Source organism: Sceloporus undulatus, chromosome 5, assembly GCF_019175285.1.
Source record: "Sceloporus undulatus isolate JIND9_A2432 ecotype Alabama chromosome 5, SceUnd_v1.1, whole genome shotgun sequence".
Taxonomy (NCBI): Eukaryota; Metazoa; Chordata; class Lepidosauria; order Squamata; family Phrynosomatidae; genus Sceloporus; species Sceloporus undulatus.
The window spans coordinates 95,669,386-95,682,627 of record NC_056526.1 but is presented as its reverse complement, the minus strand read 5'-3'; the positions used below and the strand labels follow the sequence as shown (position 1 = coordinate 95,682,627).

Here is a 13,242-nt window from a genome sequence, read left to right as displayed (position 1 = left end):
ACAGATCTAATTTGCCTCTGAGCCAGCACTTGTGACTGATTTACTGACTCTGTTTTGATTCCAGAACCCTGAGGCTAGTAGTCCTCTTTTCAAAACCCACCACAAAATGTGGCTTTAGACAGAAAGAGTGGCAGTTTTCTTCTTTTCACAGAAGGAGGCAATTTGGATTCCTACATTTCCCAAATATTCTGTCACATTATTGCCTAGAGGACACTATGCCTCCTAGAATTATAGTGCAATCTTATGAATGTCTACTTGGAAATAATTTAAACTGAACTGAATGGGGATTTCTCTGAGGTAAGTGGGAATCAGTTTGCAGCCCAAATTGCAAATTACTTCAGTCTGGAAGCAAACTTAACATCTTGCCCCTCTTTGCAGTGTGCAGGGACCTCTTCTCCAAGTTTTATAGCAAAGTTGACAGTTGCTTTAAATTAGAGTGGCTGGCTGCAGTTCAAGGCATTGAGTGGGAGTTTATTTAGCTGAAAAAGACAGTTGCAAAACTTGGGAACAGAGCTCCAAATGAGCTTGGAGAAACCCACTATTTGACAGTTCTTGTTTGGGGAAAATTTTTCAGTCACTTGACATACCTGTATTTCTGTGAATCTATAAAAAACAAATATGTTGCAAGTCCTGAAGACATATATGGCTGACTTGGACAATCTAGGTTCTGCAAATCCAAAGCAAGGTAAGAAATGATTTTGTTGTGAAGCTCTTTGAAAAGAAGTTAATGGAGAGAGAAAAGGGGGGGAGGAAGAGGGGTTAATTGAAATAAAATTTTCTACAAAAGAGCATCTAGTGTTGTAAGCTTGCAGCTGACACTATATATGTACTCCCACACAATATGGAGTTAGTTGTATATCCTAAACTCTGGGAGACGAATTTTCCTTTCAGTGCAATTGGGGCTTATAAAAACTCTCAGCTGTACAAACACAATTACTTTAGTAGCCTATTTCTTCCAGATTTCTGACATATGTCTAGCATTGTCACATTCCACTTCCAAATCTGAGTAAATTAAATTCACTGGCATATTATGCAAATCATGTGGTGGGCTGAGAAAAAGATGACCGCTACTCCCACACCCAGACACACACTAATTCCCTACTGCAAATCACCCCTTTAAACATTGATTTATAGAGAGGAAACAGAAGTTTGCATTTGTAAAAAAATATATATATACAAAAAATCTTTTATTTAATTTTTACTGGAACCCTCAGAGGCTACATCAAATTTAAGACAAATGTCTGGTTTTATTTATTTAGCAGCTCTGTGTGCTGCCTTTCCAGGTAAAACCCTCATGAATTGGAAGAAGTTAAATGCTTTCCTAAAATGAGCCCCATGGAATACAATGCACTTCACTTCAGAGACAAAGCATATAGAGTCTCATTCTGTATAATTTGTCCTCTTTGCAAAGAAATTTCATCTCTTTATCCCGTTTGGCCTTTTTTTTTTTTTTTGGTCAATCTTAATTTTTTGGTCAATCTTAATTTTTTGGGTCACAAATTTACCTCTTGAACATTTACCTATGCTGTTTCCTAGTCCCAGCTACAATTCTGGGCTTGCTTTTTCTATGGATAGCAATTACTTCTCCAAACCTTAGAAAAGAAAGAAAGGAATTCTAAATTAATGGCAAAGTACCTTCTGGCCTTAATGGCTATATCAGTATGGTTTTAGATCCTTCTACTACCATAATTGTCAATCATATTTGTAACTTCACTCACTGGCTAAAACCATTCTCAAAATGATTAGGGAGAATTGTTCCTTCACATTTGGTTGTGTATATCTTGTTCTTTAAGGACTGACGGTTGGTTTTTGTTTAATGAATGCTGAGAATAGTCACTATGGCGCAGCGTTATAACACCCCTTCAGTGCTGCATCATGTAGATGCAGCGCCAGAGTGGCATCATCATGTCACACAACATGTAAACGGGTGCATGCCAAAATGGGGGGCGGGCTCACAGCACGAACATGCATATGCTACGCTGTCATCCAGCATAAAGTGCCAATCTGTATCCCCCTGTCTCAAATGTTTTTAATGTGTCCCAGTTCCTCTGTCCTTCTCCATGCAATCCTTGACTTACTTCATCTCCTTGCATTTAAAGCACCCAAGTAGGTTGGCCTCAATTTTGCAGTGATGAGAAGCAGGTGGATTCTTGCTCTTCCCAGTAGGCTCAGGGAAAAGCAAACTGCTTTTAGCTGTGTGACTCCAGAAACAGTATCTTGTGGCAGTCAAAGAGTGGAAGAGATTTCACTATCTGGTTGCTTTGAGAGAGTGTTTTTTTTCTCCCTGAAGAACAATTTTTCATTTACATTAACAATGCACAGTTCACATATCTACTCAAAAGGAAATCTACTCAGAAGGAAGTAAGATCCATGGGACTTACTCCTCAGTGAACATGTATGGGATTTGTTTCTAAAAGGCCATTTAATTGTATTTTTTTATGACAATCACACTTTTTCCAGCTATATCTTTCATTATATCCCATTTCTTTCCTGGAGTTAAAAGTAGTACACATTATCTTTCCCTGATCTTCACATACCTCATTTTAGTCTAAGAACAACCCTGTGAAAGTAGGTCACTGAAAAACTGCAGTTGGCTCAAAGTGACCACATGAATGCTATGTTATGAAAGTTGGAGTTTGACTTGATCTGTTCTATGCATTGGGCAGAGGGTGTTAGTGTGAGCACTGAATTGAGTAGATCTGAGAGAAGGATGGCATTTAAAGCAGATCTGGGTGACTTTGAGCAAGTCACTCTTTCTCAGTCTCAGTGGATGGCAATGGCAACCCCCTCTGAAGAAACCTGCCAAGAAAACCCCATGATAGGTATGCCGTAGAATCGCCATAAGTTGGAAACAGCTTGAAGGCACACAACAACTGATAAAGGCATGTTTATTTTAGAATAATCTATGATACAATATTATATTTATTGTTACTCATGCTGTGTTCATGCATGCACCCGTAAAAGACAAAATATTTTAATCAGTGATTTGAGGTGGGATATTCTCAGGCTTTCTAAACTCAGTACATAAATTCCAGAGTTGCTATGCTTAAAAAAAAAGCAGTTTTTAGAGTTCTTCTTCATTAATAATTTCTGCCCTCTTTTCACCCTTTTACCACACTCTGAGGCTGCTTGGCCACATATGCCCCCGATTCATCCGTGAAATGCTGGAGGGTATGCCATACATTTTTAATGTAAGAATTGAAACCAGCAAGATTTATAAGTGCTTGATTTTTTGGATAGACTGTGTTCATATTTGGACTGCTTTTCTGCTTCCTTTTATCCTCTTGCTTTGAGTGCTTTCAGTTCAGCTTTCCCATAAGATGTGAACATTATTCCAAACATTCACTTTAGCCCAGTTGCTATGGTTCCCCTTACATTTTTTTTAAAAAAACACTGTTCTGTAAATACAAAATAAATCATAAGGCTTTAGGAACATTGCTTTAGCAAAATCAGACCAATTCCAACATGGATATTTCCCACAGTCGCAAAAAATGTAGGGCAAGGATTGGCTAATAACTTTTCTCAGAACAAATGTAACACAAATTAAGATTGGTTAACATTCTGTACAAGATACCAAGACAGCAATAGATCAAGCATGTGCAGATACATGCACACAGACATACAGATTGGGATAAAGTATTCCATTCTGCAGCCACACCCTCAAATGAATATTCAGTAAAATTCATTTTATTTCTTAACATTAGAGTTTATCGCACAGGTCCTAAAACGGGCCCATTGCGTCCTAAAACATGTGCGTGCACAGGCGTGCACAGGACGAGGGGGGGTAAGAACCCCATTTTATTGCACGAGGGAACACCACAGCTGCCACCAGGCATTCCAATCACATCCTTCTTCTGCTCCAGAGGACGCAATTTATGAGAACTGTTCTGGAATGGAGGGAGGACGTGATTGGAACGCCTGGCACCAGCTGTGGCGTTCCTTCGTGCAGTAAAATGAGGTTCTTAGCCCCATCCCGTTCTGTGCGCGCCTGTGCGTGCACACGTTTTAGGACGCAACGGGCCCATTTTAGGGCCCGTATGATAAACTTCATTGTTTTACCATGCCTTTCCATCCACCCAGGATCTTCATGGCAGGAGTGAATAAGACACTAAAACTCTATTTCCATATAACTGAAAAATAAAATGGCCATTTCAGGCCAAGACTTGATTCACATACAGGGAAGAATCAAACAGTAAAAACCCAAATAATTACTGACCAGTCAGCCTAACATCAGTACAGTACCAGGAAAGATTCTAAAGGAGATCATTAAACAGAAAGTCTGTAAGCATTTGAAAGGAATATTTTCTAATCACTAAAAGTCAACAGCAAAGTTTTTGAGTTTCTCAAAAACAAGTCATGAGAGATTAATCTGATCTCTCTCTCATATATATATATATATATATATATATAGAGAGAGAGAGAGAGAGAGAGAGAGAGAGAGTGTTACCAGTGGATATGTAATTGGTTGACCAACCCAAGCCAAATGGTGCTCACCAATGGCACCATCTTGGAGCAAAGTGAGTAGAGGGTACCACAAGGATCTTTCCTGGGCCCAGTGCAATTCAACATCTTTATCAGTGACTAGGGCCCAAAACAGACAGACCTGAAAAACCCAGCTTCTGTGCGGCTTGGGGGCATGGTGTTTTAATGATGCATGCATGCCCCCAATCTGCATGGAAGCCAAGCCAGGGTTGCTCCCAGACCACGTAACCTGACCCCAGAAGGAGCGGATCTTTTCTGCTCCTTGACATGGTCCATTTTGGACCACAGCAAGGGCCGGCATCAGAAACATGGTGCGTGGTCACAGCGTTCCCGGGGTGATCTGAGCGGAAGCAGCCTCTGGCTGGCTGTTCTGCCCCTTGGATGATGGAATAAAGGACATGCTTATGAAATTTGCAGAAGACACCAAATTAGGAGAGGTAGCTAATACCCTAAAGGACAGGATCAAAATGACCTTAATTAGGTTAAAAAGCTGGGCCAAAACTAACAAAATAAATTTCAACAGGGAGAAATGTAAGGTGCTACACTTAGACAGAAAAAATAAAATGCATAGATGTAGGATGGGGGGGGGGGTTTAACCTGGCCTGACATTGATTCAAATTACAGGATAGATTCCATTTCAACATTAGGAAGAACCTCTTGACAGTAAGAGCTGTCCAGCAGTGGAACACACTCCCTTGAAGTCTCCTCCTTTGGAGGTTTTTAAACAGAGGGTGGATGGCCATCTATCAGGGGTGCCTTGATTGTGTCTTCCTGAATAGCAGGAGGTTGGACTGGATGTCCCTTGTAGTCTCTTCTAACCCTATGATTCTATTACGCTATGATTCTGTGTGAAAGGAATCTAGGAGTCCTAATAGACACCAAGTTGAGCATGAGTCAACAGTTTGATATGGTAGCTTAAAAAACCCCAATGTGATTCTAGGCTGCATTAAAATGACTTTAGTGTTTTGATCAAGGGAAGGAGTAGTACCACTTAATTCTGCTTTGGTCAAGCCTCACCTGCGTCTACGTAGTTCTGGGCATCATAATTCAAAATGGATGTTGACAAGCTGGAGCATGTCCATAGGAGAGCAACTAAAATGTTGACGGATCTGGAAGCTTGAGTCTCAAACTGCTGACCTTCTAATTGTCAGAGTTGGCATCTGAACCATTGAACCACCGTGCCCCTTAGCATATTAAAACAGCTTGTTAAAATAGCTGTACTGACTACTGATTTGTTTCCAGGCATAATTTGAAATGCTGGTCATGTCTTGTAAAGTCCCATATGGCTTAGGTCCAGACTATCTGAAACACTATCTCCCCATATGAACCTGCCAGAATTTTAAAATCTACAGGGAAAGGCTTTCTGTCTGTCCTGCAACCATCACAGGTGCACTTAGTGAGAACCTGAGAGAGACCCTGCTCTGCAGCTGCTCCCACTCTTTGGAACATCCTTCTATGGGAGGCTGGTCCCGCTCCCTTTTTGTGAGCAGGCTCTGTTTTAGCAGGCTTTTAATGAGTAATCGCTTGCAGAGAAGCTTCTTATGGATGACAGAGGTACTTTATTTTTATTTTTTTTTAACTTTATGTGCTTTTTAATGTGATGATTTTAATTACTAATAATTAATAATTTGTTTTATTTATATACCGCTATTCCAAAGATCATAGCGGTGAACATCAAGTAAGCTAATTAGCAAGTAAGCTAATTTGCCCCCAACAGTCTGGGTACTCATTTTGGCAACCTTGGAAGGATGCAAGCCTGAGTCGAGCTTAATTGTGTTTTAAAATTGTATTCTTATTTTGTTTTAACTTATTCTTTTGTGAGTCACCTTGGGTCCTAATCCATGAGATAGGGAGCAAATAAATACTGTATGCCCTTTCTGATGCCCTGTACACTCTCTTTCACTTTCACATTTCAATTATAGCACTTTGAAAGCACTTTAACTGTTGTGGCTCCATCCTATGGAATCCTGAGATTTGCAGTTTTATGAGGTATTAAGAATTTTTTTACCATAGAGCTCTAGTGTATCACCAAAGTACGGCCTTAGCACTCCACTTAAATAACCCGGCTTACCTCATCCGAATTCAAGCCTAAATCGGGAGGCAGCCAGGTCCTACCGCAAGGATTTTGTTGCCGAAGCCGCCAGGCAAGTACAGCCCAGTTGCATCCCAGGTCCCAGGCAAGCTCCAGTGGCCATTTTTTAAGCTCCTGGCTTCCAAATAAAGCCGCCAGAGCTCACCTGGGACCCAGGCTGCAGTCAGGCTGTACTCACCCGGCGGCTTCAGCAGCAAAATTCAGCTGCAAGATCTGTGTGGGGAAGAAGCTTTACTTGATAAAGAAGTATCTTAAAATATGCAGCATTTTTCTGTCTTCCAAGGGCAGTTTGCTTCCCCAGGCCTTCAGTTTGTGGATTCATCTATTTATTGCATTGCTTAAGGCAACACATGGAAACAAAACTGTCTCTGAGATATCACCACATCTCTGGAATAACATTCCATTAGGTATCTGTCATTTGTGGAAGACTATTCTGCCCCCTGCCCTTGGAGAAAAATTCCCTCAGATGACAATGTGATTGTCTGCTAATTTTTTTGCTAATCATTTTGTGTATATTTTGACATGGGTTGTTTTTGTGTTTGTTTTATTCACATAACGTGATTGAAGCAAAATGATTTGGTTTGAAATTTATATTGTAAATTTCCTTGAGCAAATAAGATAGAAAGGAAGGAATAAAAATATTTAGAATAAATAATGAGGTGACTCATATGACATGTCTGTTGTTGAACTGTGCCACTTCAAATAAGCGGAGGATCTCATGTTTAAACGGTGCTCTCCTTTTTATTATTATATCTTTTTACAAAAACACTCCTGCTACACATGCAAAACTATGGAGTTGTAGGTTAACCTTTTTTCCTAACAAGCACAAACCATTCAAATGAATGAATTTATTATGGCATACAGCCAGCATAAAATAATAAAATGTTTTAAAAATTACCTTACATCCAGTTAGAAACATTTATGTTCCAGCATATCATATAAAGATTATATTTAAGCATATCATATAAATGCATGAGTACATACAAATGTTAAGGATAAAACTTTGAACCGTGTTTCTGGAAGGATTTAGGAATACAAAAATAATTTATTATCTACTATCAAAATAACTGCGAGATTATATGATAGTTGCCCTTCTAGATTTGGCACATAATTTATTCATATGGATCTACACGGTCAATCGATTTCTATAGACAAAATCATTTTAAATAAAAAAAATGTATGCTTATAGTAACTAAAAAAGCCAAGGGCATTTATTATATAGTAATTTACTGCATCTGTTTTTAAAAGTTTTTAAGACAAATAAAAGCAGCTGCAAAGAATTTAGCAACTTTGGTAGTTACATATTCACTGCTGTCTGCAAGAAGTAAGTCCACATAAAATTTCTCCTGCCTGCCAGGAAACTGCTGAATAACCATTCTCTTCTCTCTTTCTAATGGAGTAAACATTTCATTCAGATCTCCTTGTTGGATTGTATGGATTCATTACAAGTCTGTTGATAGTGTAGTTTAATCCTTAAACCAGAACAATCATATTCTCTCATTCTGCCATACCTCCATCCCTCTGTTTCTGCAGCCCCCTTCTTCCTCCCATTCCAACAGTCTACTGTGGAAAATATCATTCTTTTCAGGGGCTGGATGAACTCCTTTTGATAGTAGGCTGGAGGCTGTAGGTTGCTTACCCATCTAGAATGACTTTTTAAACATTATGTAAGTGCAGGTTCCAGATTTTTGGGGGTTAACTGAGAAAGAAAGACCTCCTTAACTATTATCACTGGCTAACACACACCCTCTCCTTCCAGGCCCAGTCCACACAAGTGCATAAATGGAGATCATAAGACAACTAAAGGATGCTGCTCTGATCCTCACTCTTGGCACTATCTGATTCTACTATGGAGAAAGTCTTGTTATCACAAGATTGTATTAGCTGCAAGGGTGGCTTGTGGTCAGGTGGCCTTTTGTTTCCTTCTTGATGGCATCTCACCTCTCCATGGGTTCCTTCCCTTTACTGAGTTGGTTTTGGACCATGAGTCTAGGGTTGTCAGATCACAGCCCAGATAATCTTTCCCTCTTATTGAGGAGGGAGCAAGCTTGTTTTCTGCTGCTCCAGAGACTAAGACCCAGAGCAATGGATGCAAGCTGCAGGAAAAGAGATTCCAGCTTAACATTAGGAGGAACTTCCTGACACTAAGGGCTGTTCGACAGTGGAACAAACTCCCTCGGAGTGTAGTGGAGTCTCCCTCCTTGGAGGTCTTCAAACGGAGGCTGGATGGCCATCTGTCAGGGATGCTTTGATCTGGATTTCCAGCATGGCAGGGGGTTGGACTGGATGGCCCTTGTGGTCTCTTCCAACTCTATTATTCTATGATTCTTTAAAGCTCCTGAAGCCTTTTGTGAGGCAATGAGCTGGAGACATTTAGAGAAGTCAGCCACTGAGGGCCATTTTTCAACCCCAACTGAAGGATGAAGGCAAGTGCCAACTGGGGTAGGGCTCTGCAGTGGTATGGGGTGCTCCATAGCATGTCTTGTACAGTCGGCCCTTCTTATACACGGATTTTTATACACGGATTCAAGCATCAACGGTTTAAAAATGTTCAAAAAAAGTATAAATTTCAAATATGAACCCTTGATTTTCCATTTTTATAAGGGACACCATTATGCTATGTCATTATATTTAATGGGACTTGAGCATCCATGGATTTTGTTATCCACAGGGGATCCTGGAACCAAACTCAGCATATAACAAGGGTCCACTGTACTCCCCTCCACATTTGCCAAGCTGAAGCCCCAGAGTGCCAGTTTAGATGGTGATATGCCTGTTCCTTTCTTTAGATCTGGTTATGAATCTGTTGTAGCTTTACTAACACTTTTTTAAAAAATTAAGTAAGAAGCTTTTTGTTTTGGTATAATACAAGCTGGGTGTCCCTTATCTGGCATTCTGAAATACTCCACATTCCAAAATTGTCCACATGATTGGCTGAGACAGTGACACCTTTGCTTTCTGGTGATTCAGTGCACAAAACCTTGTTTCATGAACAAAATTATTAAAAATATTATATATAAAATTACCTTTAGGTTCTGTTCGGTCCTAGTCGGAGTAAGGGAATAAAAAATGATGATGATGATGTATAAAAGGTTTAGCTAACAAAATTAATTTCATATTTAGACTTGGTCCCATCTCTAAGATATCTCATGTATTTGCAAATATTCCCAAAAAATGGGGGGGGGGATCCAAAATCCAAAACATTACTGGTACCAAGCATTTCAGATACTGGCAACTCATCCTGTATTTCATATATACATGGTGTGGTAAAGCCACCTGACTCTGGCCTGAAGCTGTAGCAAATAGTAAATGTTGAAATTGTGTTCTAAAGCATGAGGAACAGTTTGGCGGAAGGACATAACCAGAGCTCCTAACATCTGCATTGCATGTAATCAAAAATCTTCTTTGAAAGTTAATTTTAGCTCCCCTGATTTCTAAAAGCCACCTGGCTTCATTATGTTATAACCCAGCATCTGTTTCAATTGGTGATGTCAGAAGCGTTCATCTTTTCTGAAGGATAATGAAGGAGGATGAATATAATGGCCCTACATTAAACATGGTTTTAATTATATATAAGCATTGTCAGTAGTTTAACATTTAGAGCCTCTTCTCATTATTCATGATTATTTATGTTTATATGCCCTTAACATGTTAAAAGGGGCAAGTGCCTTTTTTAGTTCTCATGAGTGGCCTTTATTAAAATTCAGTTTCATGCTTCTTTACCCAGGTGCCCTCTAGATGTGATGGATTAAAATTCCCATCATCCACAGCTAGAGTCCACCAAAGCTAGGGGGTGATAGCTTGGAGAAGGGTAGCTGATAAGAATGAGGATGTGTTATGGACAAGATATAACCACACAAATAATCATCTGTGCTGTTTCTTATGCAAGAGTTTTTGGATTCTATTTAAACATCGACCATCTTGGGACACTTTCATACTGCACACATGGCTATGATGCCACTTTAATTGCCATGGTGACATTGTACAAAATCCTAGGATTTGCAGTTTAGGGAGAGGATTTTAGCATTCTCAGCCACAGAACTCTAGTGCCTCATCAGACTACAAGACCCAGGATTCCTTAGGATGCAACAGCCATGGCATTTAAAGTGAAATCATAGTGTCAGAACTGCATAGTCTGAAGGGCCCTCTGGAGCAGCCTGCTTCAGATGCAGGGCAGTTAGACATGGATGTTGGACTATATATGTTCCCCGTGCAGAAAATTTCCCATGTTGAAGTAACCTGTTGGGAAGAACTTTTTCCTTTTGACCAAAGTAGATATAATTCATAGTTTTTTGTTGGATTTTCAGGCTATGTGAACATGTTCTGGAAGAGTTTATTCCTGACAGTTTGCCAGCATATGTTTGCATGCCCTGCTCCCTTTATGCATTAAAATATATAATGTAAGTAAGAAGATATATTTATCTGTGTATGACATTTTACAGGCCCCATACTCCTATCCCTGAATTAAAACAGACCATTAGGATATGTAAAAGTCAAGTATAGGCAAATGCCATACCTCCTGAGCAAGGCACTCTGTCCTGTTTGTGATGGACAGTGGGAAAGCAGTAAGGGTCAAAGATTCATTGCTTTCTCTTGCCAGCTTGTGCAGAGTATATCTGAACATGACTCTAGGCGTTGCGGAGGAAACAATGAATTTGCTCAGTTTATTTGGACAGTTTATTGCACAGCTATTATTTAAATATGTTCAAAATTAATTTGGACAACTATTAATTAAAATATATATTGTCCATATATGCAATTCACAGTTCTAAAAAGATCTGGATTTCCATGTGTGTTGAAGGAAATTAATATCGAGATCTTACGTAAAGATCTGGGAAATATCATTTATTGAAGCCTTTTATGTGTTAAAAGACACATAAGAAGCACAAGTGAATTAGGCATTCATTCACTCCTCCTTCTGGCCATGTGGTATTGGGAGACAAAGCATTTTAAAATCCATCAAGTCCATGAAACCAAGGGAAAAAACATAAGGGTAGGAACATATATGATCCTCATGGCTGGGGTGAGATGTAGCAGAAAGCAGGATTAGCTCCCTCTTTCTCATTCCAGTGTTATCTTTAAGGCACCTATTTATTTTCCATTATATATGTTAGCATTTCAGATTCTTATTGTGTACATTTCTGTGCTGTTGAGGAAGCATATGATATGGCTTCTAACCTGATGCTGCTTCATTTTATACATATACCCCTAAAGGACTTCTGCAGGACAACATAACAATAGCATGCAAACACTCCCTCTACAAATCACAGTGAGGGGCATTTTGCTAGATGCATCCTTAGCTCTTTTATAGTCAGTCTACAATTTGGCCGTCACCTGCTGCAAATAGTTCATTCTGCTAATCTAGAATTGAATCCAGCTCCTTATCGTCATGTAATGATGGATTATGGCTGTGTTTAAACTAAATGAGGACCACCCCTGGCCATTCTAAGTGCACCACCTCCCTGGAATGATTTCAAAACATGGGAAGCAACATTGGTGCCAAAAGCCAGAACATCTGGGGAGCATCTGGGATTTAAAAAATGGAGAGTTGCTCCAGATGTGCACTGAGATAGATACGCGCGCGCACACACACACACCTTGTGTATTGTGACAAAAACTGTTTCTTTATTGTTGTTTTATTACTTTTGTTTAGGGCCTACCCTTCCTCCAGTGAACTGAATGCAGTGTACATCCCCACTTTATGTTTATAACAATACTATGAGGTAAATTAGGAAGAGAGAGGGAGCCCAGTGAGCTGTGAGCATCATGCCTTCTTAGTGGGATATGAAATTGGATCTTCCAAGATTCAGGCTAACCATCTATAACCACCATGGTCACAGTGCTGAGCTTTGACTGCATACACTTAGTTTCAAATCCATTTGGCTTTGAACTTGATTTTGTTAGCTTGTATGAGCCACTCTAAGCCTCCTTCATGGTTCCAAATTGTGCACTGGACTGTTACATGGAATGGAACACAATTGCAGTGTCCTTTCAGATCTTCCAGTTCAGTGCAGGTCATGGATGGAGGAGATAGAGCACATTTCCCCATGTTTTCTCCATAGTTAAAATTAAGACTACCTATCCTGTCCAGTCTCCCTCACAGGGTTGTGGTGATAGCAAAATCAGTTTGCCACCTGCCACCTTCAGATCCTTAGGGAAAGTATGGAACAGAAGTCAGGTTCATAAATAATTTGGTTATGTATGGCTTTCACTAGAATATTTACTCTTTTAACCTTTGGCAGAGGTTTTTATTTTTTGAAGAGAAGGAGGAAGGCATGTGACAAAGATACAGAATGTGCAATACCAGTGCTGAAAAAGTGTTCAAAAGTGAAGTGGACTACCTGGGTAGGTGAAGTGCTCACTTTTACTGGAGATTTTTAAACAGATGTTGGATGACCCTCTGTCAGGGATGCTTTAGCTGTAGGCCTCTGCACCAGCAGGAGGTTGGTTGAGATGGACATTGAGATCTGTTTCAAGTCTATGAAAGCCATTTCTCTGCCTTGTTTTGGGGAGTGGGGGTGGGGAATATATGCTGCTCTCTGTATTTGGGATGTCTGAGGTCATAAGCAGGAGATACACACATCAGCCAAACTGGCGGCAGGTGGGCATTTTAGAGAAAACATAACAGTCTAACCAGAACTGCCCAGACTTCCAATTTGCTTCTGAGC

The 13,242-nt window shown here is 39.9% G+C and overlaps 1 protein-coding gene across 1 annotated transcript in view; it reads left to right on the top strand.

The window, feature by feature from the left end:
* The first annotated feature begins 461 nt into the window (after positions 1 to 461).
* The window catches only part of C1QTNF7 (C1q and TNF related 7), a 53,474-nt gene continuing 40,693 nt past the window's right edge, over positions 462 to 13,242 (top strand). Inside the window, exon 1 of the mRNA XM_042470590.1 lies at positions 462 to 685. Within this exon, the coding sequence (XP_042326524.1) occupies positions 619 to 685 (67 nt within the window). The 5' untranslated portion in view covers positions 462 to 618. The remainder of the gene's footprint in view (positions 686 to 13,242) is intronic.